Source organism: Frankliniella occidentalis, unplaced genomic scaffold (genome assembly GCF_000697945.3).
Source record: "Frankliniella occidentalis isolate FOCC.00 unplaced genomic scaffold, Focc_3.1 Scaffold98, whole genome shotgun sequence".
Lineage (NCBI taxonomy): Eukaryota > Metazoa > Arthropoda > Insecta > Thysanoptera > Thripidae > Frankliniella > Frankliniella occidentalis.
In genome coordinates, this window is record NW_026267227.1 from 447,055 (window position 1) to 460,842 (window position 13,788).

The window sequence follows — 13,788 nt, forward strand, 5'->3', positions numbered from 1 at the left end:
TTCTTCTTCTTCTTCTTCTTCTTCTTCTTCTTCTTCTTCTTCTTCTTCTTCTTCTTCTTCTTCTTCTTCTTCTTCTTCTTCTTCTTCTTCTTCCGATTGCGAGCGGTGGTGGTGGAGAGAAGATCCCCGGGGTGCGAGCTGTCGCGCGTGTTCTTGTGCTAGCCGCGTGCTCCGTCGTGCTGCCGCCGCGACCCCAAACGTCCGGCTTTGTCTGGCCTGCCCCATCCCATCCCACCCCATCCCCTCCTACTCCTACAACGCTCTGAATGCGCCCGACTATAAGGGCCACTTTTACCATCCACTATTGTGGCTTTAGCGAAGTCACAGTTTAATTTTCAAACATACCGGCATTTCAAGGTCTGTCTCGCGCTGTCTCGCGGTTTCACACTATTACAGGTTCTCAAAACTTCGTAGGGGTCGTCCAGAAAGTACGTCCGTTTTTCTCTCAGGTTCGTTCATTTGGCACATTACGGGAGCTCGACGCCTGCGAGACTCCGGGTAGGCCACCCCGCCGTGCACGCGTGCACTTGCAGGCAAGATGTTGCCTACCCATAGGGCGCTATGAGAGCTTGCACGGGCAACTTCGTGACGGCGAATGCCGGGCGTACTTTCCGGATGATCCCTTTGCTGAGGTTCGCCGACTCGACTTTTAAGTTAAAGGCCGCTCTTAGGCCAGTTAGCGCGCTCCCCGAGTGCTTGGTGAGGTGCGACAGCGGGCGCCGCGCGAGGGGCCCGGCCGGGCGCCTTTTGGGTAGGCCACCGCTCAGGGTCGTGCAGTCGTGTCTGGCGGGTGCCTACCTCCCCGGCGCTCCGCTCCTCGCTGCCGTAAACCAGCCACCAGCCTGACCTTGTGCTTCTTTCTCCTGATGCCGCAGTGCTTCGTGGACGCGCTGTGCACGGGCCTGGGCGACCACGGGGATGACTCCAGCTACGACAGCGACGCGGAGGGCGACGGCGACTACGGCGACCTCGGCGAGCACGCGGACCACGGCGACGCGCACCAGGACGTGAGCCGGACCACGTCGGAGACCCTCGCCGCCGAGTACGCCGACTACGTGACCCAGGGGTAGGTGCTCGCGACAAGCCGTGGTAGAGCCGTGAATACGCGCTGGGCGCTGACCGGGAGGGTGTTGTTGGTGTCCCACAGAGATGCCGCCGTGTCACGCCTGGAGTTCGGACTCCGCCTGGGCTACACAGAGCCGCTGGTGCGGGCCGCGCTGCGCCGCCTGGGCCCCAACCCCGCCCAGAACGAGTTGCTGGCCGAGCTCATCCGGCAGGCGGCCAAGGCACCCCGACGGGGGCAGGCGGCGGCCGCGGCCCCGGCCCCGGTGGCTCCGGGTCCCGCCCCCGGGGCCCCCGCCGGCGCCGCGCGGGAAGACGACGCCGCCGCCCCCGCCGCACCCTTGCGCCCGCGCCTCCGGCCCATCGTCATCGACGGCAGCAACGTGGCCATGAGCCACGGCAACAAGGAGGTGTTCTCGTGCCGCGGCCTGCGCCTCTGCGTGGACTGGTTCCGCGCGCGCGGCCACACCGAGATCACCGTCTTCGTGCCCAAGTGGCGCAAGGAGGCGGCCCGGCCCGACAACCTGGTCACGGAGCAGTCCATCCTCGGCGACCTGGAGCGCGAGCGCCTGCTCGTGTACACGCCGTCGCGACTCGTGGGCGGCAAGCGCCTCGTGTGCTACGACGACCGCTACGTGCTGCGCCTGGCCGCGGACACGGGCGGCGTCGTCGTGAGCAACGACAACTACCGCGACCTGGCGCAGGAGAACGCCGACTTCCGGCGCGTCATCGAGGAGCGCATCCTCATGTACTCGTTCGTCAACGACAGGTGAGTGTGCCCGCGACGCGCTGCTGCCTCTTGGCGCGACGTGTCCCCCTAACGCCCTCCTCGTGTTCCAGGTTCATGCCCCCGGAGGACCCCCTGGGCCGGTCGGGCCCCTCCCTCGACCAGTTCCTGCTGCTGGCGCCCGCGCGCGCGGACCAGGCGCCGCCCTGCCCCTACGCCAAGAAGTGCACGTACGGCAACAAGTGCAAGTTCAGCCACCCGGAGCGCGGGTCGTTGCCGCACAAGTCGGTGACGGAGCGGCTGGCCGAGCAGGCCCAGCGTCAGCTGCTGGCGGCCGGCCTACGCGGCCCCGGCGGCAGCCAAGGTTAGCACCCCTGTCTGCAACTAGAGATTAAATAAATTCAGTTTTATTGAAATGTTAAGGGCATGACTTGACTGGACTCTGTCCTCCCCCACCAGGCAAGCAGCTCAAGGGCAAGTCGCTGAGCCTGCCTCTGGACGCGGACAGCAGCCAGCAGGTCGGCGCCGCGGCGCGCAAGATGCCGCTGACGCGCTCTCAGTCCGGCGTGCCCAAGAGCTTCAGCGGGGAGCCCGTCACGGCGGGCGCGGCCGCGGGTGCGGGCCCGGGTGGCGGCAGCGGCGGTGGAGGTGGCGGCGGCAGCGCGGCCAATCTTCACCGCCCGCTGCAGCGGCAGCTCAGCCTCAACCCGACGTTCGACCCGCGGCTGCTGCAGATGCGTCGCGCCATCGGGGCCGACTGCGGCGCCCCGCTCACCAGCCCACTCACCAGCCCGCTCTCCAGCCCGCTTACTAGCCCGCTCACCGGCCCGCTCACCAGCCCCATCGCCCACGCGGGGGTGACGCGCATCTCTTCGGCGCCCGACTCGTGCCGGCCGGGGCCCTGGGCGCCGCAGCGCCGGGTGGCGCCCGCCCTGAGCGCCCTAGGGGGGACCCCTCTGGGAGGGTCCCCCCTGGGGGCTTGCGGCGCCAGCGGCAGCGAGCCCCAGCTCAGCACGGGATGCACGGGCTACGAGTGGAGCCAGGCGCTGTACAACCACCAGGCCCAGCAGGTGCGCCAGCGGCTGCACTACCACCTCGCCTCCATCTTCCCCGAGGACCTGGTGGCCACGGCCATGTCGCTGTACCCGGACGAGGTGGACCCCCAGAAGATCTGCGCCGCCATCCTGGCGCTGCAACAGCAGCAACAGCAGCAACAGCAACAACAGCAGCAGCAGCAGCAGCAGCAGCGGCTGCAGCGCGGTGAGCCCAAGCCGTGATGGCAGAGCGTCTCCGCTTCCTCACGGGAGGGCACAGTGATCTGACTCTCTCTCCCCGATAAGAAGGTGTCCACGTCCAGTAGTCAGTTTCCCCGAAAGAAACAGACATTAATTCGATGAGAGGGTCAGCTTGACCAGTTTCTTGGTTAAATGTTTTGGGAGTTTTTAAAGTCTGGTTGACGAGTTTTTGCAGTAAATTATTAGAACATTTTTAGAAATTTGTTGTCATGCAGGAGTTAAGATAAAGATAATATGTTGTGATATGCTGTGCTTGTGATTGTATTTTCCGGAAGTCTCTTGGTCAGACCAGAGGTCCTTGTGATTTTTCAGAAGATTTCGTTAAATATGATGTTTAATAGATTTTGTTTGAATTTCTTGCTGGACGAGAAAATAATTATGAAAATGCAAGTGGCGTGTCTTCAAAGAAGACCTATACTGACCCTAAATGCTCAGAGCATATCCTGATGTGGTTCATTTTCCTCTTATTTTGAGGAAGTATTTTCAGTTATTTTATATAAACTTAAAGTAGTTGTGATGATTAGAAAAAACAACAACTTGTTATTCAGAATTATTTGTAGATGGACAGTCAAATCACCTTCTGTGAGGTCAAAAAAATAGCATCAGTATTTATTAATGATGAAATTGTGCCATGTTCCTTATGCCCCTCTCTTTGGGCATCAAGTCAGGGTGAGATGTGAATTTCCACACTTTGAAAACAAGGTTTGCGAGAACAAAATCACACCCAGGTAAATGGTTTGTTTTGACAAGAAAGAATTCTAAAAGAAGTTGTGGCTCATCTACACCATGAATGACACTGTCTAGCTTCTGAGAAGAAGCTGATCAGTTTGACACTAAATCTTTCTTGATTGCTACAGACTTAACTTCCCAGTCTTCTCCATAAATTTCATATCTCATTAAATTTAAAGGAGAAACTGTTAGGGATCATTTAATTAAAACTGCATAAAAAGATATTTTCACCACTTCGGCTGTGATGATGTTTTTTTTTTCCTTTTCTTTTTTCTCAGAATTTACATGTTTCCTTTTTTTCACATCCATTTTGATATGATAATAATGACATTGGTGTAATTTGGATCAGAGATTATTCTGCATCTATGTTTGGTAGGAAAGTATTACTTTTAATGTATTTTTTTCCATTTATATTTGTATTTCAGTCTCTGACAGCAGAGAACGAAAGTTCATTTCTAGTTGACTTGTAGGTCATGTCCATAAACAAACAGTGTCAAAAGTTCCATACCTTTTGTGCTGATATGTATTATCGCTGAAACCTTTTTAGGGTTCTTGTAGAATGTTAAATGTAAATTTATTTTTGCCTTTTTGGTTTTATTCCTGTGCTAAACTCAAGTATAATACTCTTGTGTTGACTGACCTGTTTATGCTGTATGATGTACCTTCTTGTGCTTCATTGTTTGTGTGCATTGGTTGGTCAACTTTCTGAATTTCACTGTCACAGGATTTTCTGAGTTTACTCAACAACACATACTGAGTATTCGCTGATTATTTGGAACTTTGTTTCAATTTTATGAGACAATATTGTGAGTGCGTAGATGTAGACAGACTATGTTGGAAGTTGAAAGAAAATTGTGTCTAGGAGGTATGTGCTGGTACTGTATTCATTGTGATTTCAAACCAACGAATTACTTTGAAATGTCTGTATACAGTCAGGTACCATCCTCCTTTCTTGTGGATCTGTTATCTAACTCATGAAACTGTCCTTGCCACCTGATGTTAATATCAAAAGTAATGTATTTTTTTTGTAGTAATTGTATTACTGCCATGTTTTCAGTCATTGACTTAAGTATATATTGTTGATTGTAGAGAAAGCTCAGAATTTGGGAAGTAGTTTTCTGTGTTAGAATTTTCTGTGGTCACTTGTCTTTTTTGCGTGTTACAAGAGAACCTAGGTCTTATGACGCATTGTCAATATTGATTCAAAATATTGTTAAATTTCCAATTGGAATCTTTTTTATGACATCAGATCTGTTAGATTTTATTAATAAGTTTGTCAATACTCGGACAAAAAATTGTGTGTGTATGCTGCTAGATTTAAATCTATAAGAAAAGAATACGCTTCAAAAATCTCTATTTTTATGAAAGACTTTTTTGCTTTACCTTGGGCAATGGCCAAATGTCTACATTCCAGATAGGTTTAACTCTAAGAAACTGTTGGTATAGATTTTTCTCTATCTTTCACCCTTCACTTTTCGTTTCCTTTGATCTTTATTCTCTTACTTTGACTTTCTCATGTTACCTTGAAATCTTCTCTCTTACATTCCAACCATCTTCTATTGAAGAAAATTGTATGTGTTCTTATCCTTATTACTGACTGTTTTTTGTATATTTTTTTTTAAATTGTTGTTTTTTATTAGGAAATTAATTTAGTTGAGTTGTGATTGCTGTACTTCCATCGGTATGATTAGACTGTGCTCTCTAAGAATTCAAAGTTTTGACTCATCTTTGTCATTTGAGCACAAAAGTCATTTTATGATTTGAAATCCAGCAACATTTGGGTGCAACACTGATATTCAATTGTATGAATTTATTACTATGCCTCTCACTTTATGGTAAGTAACGAGACCCTATTTAGTGATTCAATATGTGGTGTAACACTTATGCAATGGTCAGAAAAGCAGTTTCTGTGACGTTTTGTATCTTACCTAGTGTCTTATTCCTTTCTTGTATAACAAGCTGGAAAGGAACATTTTTTTTGTATACTTTCAAATATGCTGAGCAATGTTAATTCCCCAGTTTTGTTTTTAAATTTGTTGTAGGGGTACTTCAATCTCATAGGATCATCAATTTTGTTCCTAACTGTCTACATGTCATAAGGTTGAAAGTGGCCTAAAAGTTGTTTTTTTCAACTTTATTGTTTTTAAAAGCTTTTGGTTTGACTAGAAGCTTTTATTCCTACTGGCCATGGCTTCAATCTTTGAGAACCGCTCACAAAGAAAGCTGAAGGCTCATGATTCCTTTTGAAACTTAGTGTGAAATTTGTTTTTCTGGGAAGGTTAAAGATTTTTGTGTACATATACTAGACATTTTTGTTCTAACTTTTTGTTTGTTTTTCCTCTCAAAAAGGAAAGCATAATTGTGTTAATAACAATTGAATATTTCCATTATGTTATATGGGAACATACTTGTTTTATTTATGTTGAACTACGTTTTATGTAGGCTTTGTATTGGGTATTCCAAAGACGTTGTATGTACATAGGTATATGGCATTGGTGATAGCTTATTTATGTAAATTGGAACAAAATTTTTGTTTACAAAGTGAGTTTTATCTCTTTGTGACGTCTTATTTCATAACCAAGTTAAATTTTAATACAGCAATGTAAACTGAAATGTCCTGAGTGTTCATTAATGGGCTGGTCCCAGCTTCCCATAGCATCCGCCGTGTCCTTTCCTAGTTTCATTTCCCAGCGCGCAGATAGGGGCGCATCTCGCGAGCCTTTCGTCCAGGTGTCGGACCTCGACGAGTCGGCATGCGGCGATGGCATTTTTCACAGAACCGTGTTAGGTCCGGGGAAGACCCTTCTTCAGGAACGCGACTGATGACGTAGGTGCTTCGAGGTGAGAGGGGTCGTAACCCAAGATGGGGTACTATATGCTCGTTTTCTTGTAGAGTTCAGGCTTGATTTTCTAGACCCCACATCATAAAGTTACCGTCCAGGAAAAATGTTACCTTATGGAGAACAAACATATTTTTAGACAGTCCCCGAGACTGTGTCTTTGCTTGATTTGCCATGAAAAAGTACCACCCACATTCAAAAATCAGTAGTTTAGGATTAACTGCGCGAAACCTGCAGGCCCCAGCTTTCCCGTGTTTGGAAGAGACGACGTACACTTATCATGAGCAACTTGAGCCACAACATGCGATGCGATGGGCGTGGGAGCTGATCTGACCCCTGTGTGGAGGTAGGGAGGGGGGTCGCGGGGAAGGTGGGTAGGGGGAAGGGAGGCGGCCGCGCCGCGCGGTGCCGCAGGCCGCGGCCGCACACCGACACCGCACTCCCGGGCACGTCCACGACAGAAGCGGACGCACTCTCAGGACGCCGACGACGACACCCCACCAGACGACAACCATGGTCAAGTTCGCCCCCACGGTCAAGCTCAACAACGGGCAGGCGTTCCCCGTCATCGGCCTGGGCACCTGGAAGGTGAGTGCGCGCCGTAGGTCGCCGGGGAGGTGGAGAGCACGCACAGCAGGTGGGTGTGTCCGTCGGTGGGAAACAGACGAGCACCTCCGCGCCGTGAGAGGCCGGGGCGAGGGCCGGGGGCCACAGGAGGGGCGCTCAGGTCTTGCGGCCAACCGGGAGGGAGGAGAGACTAGGAAGGACGTCGTTTATTCCTCTCTGTAAGAGTGAGCCATAACCTCGCCGTCGTGCACTACATGACTGCGACGACGACGACTACGGGATCGGAAGAGGCGGACCTGGGTGCGAGACTCCTCGGCCGCCGCAAGGACACAGGCGGCGGCCGTCGCCCAGCCGTCGTTGGGGAGCGCGCCGTCGTGGCGATCGAAAGGTCAAAAGAAAGAAGTGAAGAGAGCTGTCAGGGCGCCGGGCCGGCTGCACCGCGCACCGCCACCACCGCCTTTGTGGCTGCGGTGGGGGAGCGGGCGGCGGCGGGGCGGGAGATTCGAACACGGGCGCGTTAGTGGCCAAGCAAGTAGGGGTCAGCGGCAGCGCTCGGCTCGGGGCGCAAGGGCGCGTCGTTGACGGGGGTGAAGGCCATCTCCAGGAATGATTGATGAAGCGCCCGGAGCCCCGACGACGAGGCGGGGTGCCTCGCGGACACGCCGGACTGTATCGACCTATCGACCCGGGCGGGGCGGGGCGCGGCTGTTGTGACCCTGGGGAGAAAGTGGTTGCGACACTCCCGCAGCTCGCCCACGATAACCGATATCGACCCGACGTCAGCTGAAGAAACAGTTTACATCATCGATGAGGGCTCTTTGTTTTTCTTTTCCTCCTTCTCCTTCTCACGTTGTCCTCTTTGATCTTGATTCCTACCTGCAGTCCAAGCCCGGCGAAGTCGAGCAGGCCGTCAAGGACGCCATCGACGCCGGCTACAGGCACATTGACGGCGCCTTCATCTACGGCAACGAGGTCGAGGTGGGGAACGGCATCCGCGCCAAGATCGCCGAGGGCGTCATCAAGAGGGAGGACATCTTCGTGACGAGCAAGCTGTGGAACACCTTCCACCGCCCCGACCTCGTTGTCGGCGCCGTCAAGAAGTCGCTCCAGAACTTCGGGCTCGACTACCTGGACCTGTACCTGATCCACTGGCCCGTCGCCTACCAGGTGAGTGCTCCCCGTCGTCCCGCCTGATGGAGGCCGTGAGAGTGAGGATCTCGGCGACTGACGGGGGTGTGCTGCTGCCCGCTTTGCAGGAGGAGGGCGAGCTCTTCCCCAGGGGCGCCGACGGCAAGGTGTTCTGGAGCGACGTGGACTACGTGGACACCTGGAAGGAGCTCGAGAAGTGCGTCCAGCTGGGGCTCCTCAAGGGCATCGGCCTGTCCAACTTCAACTCGGAGCAGGTGACTCGCGTCCTGGACAGCTGCACCATCAAGCCCGCCGTCAACCAGGTGGAGTGCCACGCCTACCTCAACCAGAAGAAGATGATCGACTTCTGCAAGAGCCGCGGCATCGTGGTGACCGCCTACAGTCCCCTGGGCTCCCCCGACAGGCCATGGGCCAAGCCCGGTGACCCCCAGCTCCTCGACGACGCCAAGATCGTCGCCATGGCCAAGAAGTACAACAAGACTCCCGCCCAGGTCGTGCTCCGATACCTGGTAAGAGTCACACAGTTGTTCTTTTTCGTGCCTTTTTCGAGCCCATCTCGTTTGTATGTTGTCAACGGGGTCCTCCGCTTCTCCCCTCAGATCCAGCACGGCACCGTGCCCATCCCCAAGTCTGTCACCAAGTCCCGCATCATTCAGAACTTCGCGGTGTTCGACTTCGAGCTGTCGGCCGAGGACGTGGCCGTCATGGACACCTTCGACTGCAACGGCCGTCTCTGCCCGCTCAACGAGTACGTATTTTCCGTTTACTGGCCGTGTTTTACATTTAATCCGAGCTCCTTGCCTCAACTCCATGTTTTTCACTCATTCCACAGCGGCAAAGGCCACAAGTACTGGCCTTTCAGCATCGACTTCTGAAGACATCACCGCTGTGCCCTCACCCCTGTATTTCTAAGACTGATTTCAACTGGTTGTGTGGTTTTGTAATTGTTATAAATAAAGAAAAACATTACCAAAAATCACAAAATTCCAGATTTTTCTTTTCTTTTGTCCTCACGCGCAGTATACACAATTCTGTTCAGAGTGAGACAATCTCTATCTTTGACACATTTTATGAACGAGATTCCGTTGGTGGGGCTGAGGAGGTAGAGGGTGTCACTTTGCATCTCATTACACGGCGCTCCTTCCCATTTCCTTCTCTAACGACACAAAACTACCCAAAACTACCGCGGCAGACTTTCTTATCTCCGTTATCGCCCCCGCCTCGCGCCACCCGGCCGCACGCTGCACATGACTTTGTTTTGTCTGCTCTCCGAACCCTAATAACGCCGGTGAAAGAACAGAACAGACCATTCGGCTGTCCTGCGAGCTTTGAGCCCGCCACTTCTCCACCCTCCCCGCGAGAGGGGTACCCATATGCAACCTTCTCGTCCCAGTGAGGGATGGCGATATCGAAACGATAGCACTCCGATTTCGGCAGTTCGGTTCAAGTTCAAACAAAGCATCAACTTGTGGCGTACAAGGTCAAAAAATAGTTCACTTTCTAATGTAACGTCACACACTTACGTCACACGTAAAACATTAAGGGGAAAACAGACAGATTGTGCGGTGTGGTGGACCCGCGACAAAGCAAGGGCGACACAAGGTGAAGGCCAGGGCCAGGGCTTTCGCCTCGGCTTTCCCCTCGGCTTTCGCCGGCCTGGCCGCCTACTTATCAAGATGAAAAGCGCTCTCGCCCCCACACAGTAGCGGCGCGGGGTGAAGGGGCAATATTATGTCCCGAAGCAGAGAAATGCCATCGAGCGGATCGATTCGAGCCCGGATTAAGCAGTACACACACACGCGCGCGCGCGCGCGTGACACACACGCAAGCACACACGCCAGCACACACACACACACACACACACAGAGGGAGAGGGAGAAGTGGCGCCGCTTTTCTTGCGCGTTCCTCCTTCAGGCGAAGATGCCCCTCGAGTAGGCCTTGCCGCCGTCCTCCCGCTCGTCCGGGTCGGTGTAGCTCGGCGGCGCCCTGGAGACGGCCGTGTCGCCGTCGGTGAAGTGCCGCTCGTACACGTCCTGCCAGAAGCGCGCCCGCGCCCCGTAGATCTCCCACTCGACGGAGGGGTGGGCGGTGAAGGACAGGGCCGGGTAGGGCGCCCTCGAGGACGCGGGCAGGCGCGGCCACCGGAGGCCGCGGAGCTCGGGCTCGGGCTCGTCCTCGGGGGTGGGATCACTGCCGAGCAACACATTAGCTAAGAGGAGTTTTATTATTCGCCAGCTATGTCGCAAAAAAGTTAGCTATCTAGCAAAAAAGTTAGCTACCTAGCAAAAAAGTTAGCTATCTAGCAAAAAAATTTACATCTGCTCATCTGCCTCTAAAAAATAGCCCATGTAGCTAAACATGGCTAAAGTTTTAGCTACATAGCTAAAGTTATCCCTCATCTAGATATCGGTTTATCTATGCAACTAATCATATTTTTTTTCGTGAGTTTAACGACGAAACACTAACGAACGACCAAAACAGTTGGTAGCCCGCTTACCCGTATTTGATGAAGTTGGACAGGAAGGCCATCATCCGTCTCCTGGTCACCGCCTCCAGGCTGTCGTGCGCCAGCTCGGGCTCCGGCCCCGGGCCCTGGGGCTCGGCGCCCGCCCCGAAGTAGTACGACATGTCGTCGGCGTGCACCACCAGGCCTGCGGATCGGATCGGCTGCAGCGTTAGAAGGGCCCAGCCATTCGATGCGGCATCAAATTGACATCGAAACGATATCCGTTATCAGACATTTATGTCGAATTTTAGGATCTGTTCAAGATGTATTCAAAACACGAAAATCGACAATAATTTTCATAGCGATGTCGATGAGGGGCTGATATCGTTTCGGTATCTCGGTTTGGGGCGCGCTCGCTGTCTACAAACGCACCTGGCACGATGCACTTGCCGTACTTGACCCTGCTGCGGTTGAAGAAGCTGCTCTCGACGGCGAAGTTCATGAGGTAGGTGGGCGGCGCGGCCGGGTGGGCGGCGTGGAGGCGGGCCGCCCGCACCACGGGCATGCCGCTGAAGACGTCGCCCAGGTACTGCGGGGACGAGACTGTCAACGCGGGGGGTCACCGCGCAGTGCACGACACACGATACGGGTGACTCACAGTGTACATTTGGTGCATGGTGGGGTGCCTCTTGTTGTCGAAGTAGAGCTGCCGCACCTCCCGGGTGACGGCCGCTCGCTCGGGGGTCCCCAGCTCCAGGTCGAGGTCGTACGGGAGCGAGCGGTCCAGCTTGGCGTAGTGGTCGTCCAGTTTGTCCTCGTCGACCCGATTCCCTGCATTAAGACCACCACCGGGGAGCTCGAGGGGGCGGCGGCCGGACGGACGGGGACGGGGGGCGCGGGGACGACGGGCACCTACCTGTCCAGAGCTTCGTATCGCCCCGGATCACGTGGCCGTCGTCGCGGGCGAGGCTGAACATGGTGGGCACGGGGGAGACCTGCATGCCGTCGCGGAGCATCTTGAAAGGGTGCGCAGGGAACACGGCGTCCTCGGGCCTCGCGACGCAGTGCCCGTCGATCACGGGCAAGAAGGGCGGGTTGGCGCGGTCGGCGGGCTGCGTCAGGAGGGTCTTGTAGGGCACAGTTTGAGGGGCGGCTGGGGCGGGAGTGTTAGGGATTAAAAGGCCGGAAAAATAAAACAGGAAAAAGCTTGACAAAATGTCCCTCATTTCTCGATTTTTTTCCAAATTTTCACGAAAAATTTCCGGAAAAACGTTTTTTTCTTTTTCGAAAAACTTGAACATTTCCGGAAAATTGAAATCTCTAGAGAGGGTGGCCTTACCGGCGGGCTGGCCATGCAGTCCCAGGACTTGCCGAAGAGCTCCATGGCCGGCACGCTCTGGAGGAACTCGAACACCTCCTCGTCGCTGGCCTTCTCGTCACAGCCCAGGATGCGGGCGAGCTTCAAGGTCCGCTCCCGCAGCACTTCGCCCGGCAGCGCGCCGTACTGTTGGCAAGCCAGGACAGCGGTGAGGTGTCTGACGCCGACCTGGACTGGGCAGAGCCCGGGGGAGCAGTGTACCCACCCAGGTGTTGTTCATCGCCCCGCTGAAGATCATGCTCCGCTGGAAGGTGCCCTTGGCCGCCTCGACGAACTGCAGGGTGTGCGCGATGTACGCGCCGATGCAGAAGCCGAACGCGGTGACGCGCTCCGGGTCGCCGCCGAAGGCCGCGATGTTCTCGCGCACCCAGCGCATGCCGAGCACCGCGTCCTTGAGGCCCATGTTGCCGGGGGCGAGCGGCGTGTTGAGCGACATGAAGCCTGCGCACAGGCGGGGTCAGCGTCGAGCACCTGCCCGCCCTTACTACCGAAACGATAAATGGAGGCTTTCATACCGAAGGCCAGTAGCCTGTAGTTGATGACGACCACGACGATGTCCTTGGCGACGAACAGTTCCGGCCCCACCTCGTTCATGGAGGAGTTGTTGAGGCTCCACATGCCGTAGTGGAAGTACACCAGCACGGGCTTCCTACTGCTGGCCTCGGTGCCCGGCGGCCGGTACACGTTGAGGTACAGGCAGTCCTCGGAGCCGACCACCTTCTTCAGGTAGTAGTCGATCTGCAGCGGGGGCGGCCTCTCCTGCTCGGCCGGCAGCACCCCGGCCCAGGGCTCGGCGGGCTGCGGCGGCTGGAAGCGCAGGCGGCCCAGGGGAGGGCGCGCGAACGGCACGCCGAGGAAGGCCTGGAAGGGCGGCGCCGCGTTCTGCTGCACCTCGCGGCCGCGGAGCACGCCGCCGTGCGGCAGGGTCACCTCCAGGGACTGCAACACGAAACCCAGTAAGTTACCGCCCAGGCCGGTCAAGGCATTAAACGTTATTAACCCTGAAGGATCATATCATATAATTAGGGGCCCTGAACAGAAAGCATCGCACTCGGTAAAATGGACAAAAAGGACAACGAAATTCGTGAAAAATATACATATATCTCCACTGTTGAGAGGGATCTCTCGTCGGGCAGGGCCTCGGCCTCAGGGCTGCGGGCCATGAGGGTCGAGCAGACTGCGCCCATGGTGGTCGAGTCCGGGCCGGGGGTGAGTGTTCACTACGCACCGCCGAGCCGGACATGCCGAAGACGCGCCTCGCGGCCCGGGGAGGCGTCCGTACTGACTCACGGGCCCAGGAGCGGGGTCCAGGACCGCGCCGCAGGGGCGTTTGCAATGCTAAGTGCCCCAACCGCCGTGCCCCTCGGACCCTGTCCCGCAGCGCTAGCCGCTTCCCGACCGTTAGTTTCAACATCAGCTGTCATACCTTTCGCATGCAAAGGCAGCAATTTAGCAAACATTTACCGGTTGTGCTCTTTGTCCTACAGATCGTCTATGGGTGAGAGAGAGAGAGAGAGAGAGAGAGAGAGAGAGAGAGAGAGAGAGAGAGAGAGACGGTGACTTGGCCGCTCTCCGCCTGGCCTTGAGAGAGGAGA

General features: G+C 54.9%; 3 protein-coding genes and 1 long non-coding RNA gene across 6 annotated transcripts in view; 2 read left to right on the forward strand and 2 right to left on the reverse strand.

Annotated features, from left to right (window-relative positions):
- Window positions 1-6,426, forward strand: part of LOC113211958 (endoribonuclease ZC3H12A-like) — a 15,993-nt gene extending 9,567 nt beyond the window's left edge. Inside the window, exons 2-5 of the mRNA XM_026430513.2 lie at window positions 876-1,066; window positions 1,148-1,831; window positions 1,903-2,153; window positions 2,249-6,426. Coding sequence (XP_026286298.1) covers window positions 876-1,066; window positions 1,148-1,831; window positions 1,903-2,153; window positions 2,249-3,066 — 1,944 coding nt within the window. The 3' untranslated portion in view covers window positions 3,067-6,426. The remainder of the gene's footprint in view (window positions 1-875; window positions 1,067-1,147; window positions 1,832-1,902; window positions 2,154-2,248) is intronic.
- LOC113211962 (uncharacterized) lies at window positions 6,201-7,102 on the reverse strand. The gene is made up of 2 exons (XR_003303700.2): window positions 6,847-7,102; window positions 6,201-6,766 (listed from the first exon to the last, which is right to left on the reverse strand). It is a non-coding gene; the product is annotated as an uncharacterized LOC113211962 (long non-coding RNA).
- On the forward strand, window positions 7,064-9,353 carry LOC113211961 (aldo-keto reductase family 1 member B1). Its single transcript, XM_026430517.2, has 5 exons — window positions 7,064-7,241; window positions 8,103-8,387; window positions 8,477-8,878; window positions 8,969-9,117; window positions 9,202-9,353. The coding sequence occupies exons 1-5, from the start codon at window positions 7,167-7,169 to the stop codon at window positions 9,242-9,244; spliced, it is 954 nt and encodes a 317-aa protein (XP_026286302.1). The 5' UTR covers window positions 7,064-7,166; the 3' UTR covers window positions 9,245-9,353.
- On the reverse strand, window positions 9,346-13,499 carry LOC113211960 (cholinesterase 1-like). 3 transcript variants are annotated; one of them, XM_026430516.2, is made up of 9 exons: window positions 13,422-13,499; window positions 12,709-13,132; window positions 12,399-12,634; window positions 12,155-12,319; window positions 11,732-11,927; window positions 11,474-11,646; window positions 11,248-11,404; window positions 10,867-11,020; window positions 9,346-10,559 (listed from the first exon to the last, which is right to left on the reverse strand). In XM_026430516.2, the coding sequence occupies exons 1-9, from the start codon at window positions 13,434-13,436 to the stop codon at window positions 10,280-10,282; spliced, it is 1,800 nt and encodes a 599-aa protein (XP_026286301.1). In that variant the 5' UTR covers window positions 13,437-13,499; the 3' UTR covers window positions 9,346-10,279. The 3 variants fall into 3 exon arrangements, with proteins under 3 accessions (XP_026286301.1, XP_026286300.1, XP_052125608.1); XM_026430515.2 differs by having other exon boundaries at window positions 13,291-13,473; XM_052269648.1 differs by having other exon boundaries at window positions 10,520-10,578; window positions 13,291-13,474.
- Between the last annotated feature and the right edge of the window lie 289 nt (window positions 13,500-13,788).

What these genes read in the sequence shown, in the direction of transcription:
- LOC113211961 (XM_026430517.2), top strand. Translation starts at nt 7,167, where the DNA reads ATGGTCAAGTTCGCCCCCACGGTCAAGCTCAACAACGGGCAGGCGTTC. An exon ending in TCGGCCTGGGCACCTGGAAG is followed by an intron (nt 7,242 to 8,102) that starts GTGAGTGCGCGC and finishes TCCTACCTGCAG; the next exon opens with TCCAAGCCCGGCGAAGTCGA. An exon ending in CGTCTCTGCCCGCTCAACGA is followed by an intron (nt 9,118 to 9,201) that starts GTACGTATTTTC and finishes CTCATTCCACAG; the next exon opens with CGGCAAAGGCCACAAGTACT.
- LOC113211960 (XM_026430515.2), bottom strand. Translation starts at nt 13,380, where the DNA reads ATGGGCGCAGTCTGCTCGACCCTCATGGCCCGCAGCCCTGAGGCCGAG. An exon ending in GGGCGATGAACAACACCTGG is followed by an intron (nt 12,320 to 12,398) that starts GTGGGTACACTG and finishes GCTTGCCAACAG; the next exon opens with TACGGCGCGCTGCCGGGCGA. An exon ending in CGATACGAAGCTCTGGACAG is followed by an intron (nt 11,647 to 11,731) that starts GTAGGTGCCCGT and finishes GTCTTAATGCAG; the next exon opens with GGAATCGGGTCGACGAGGAC.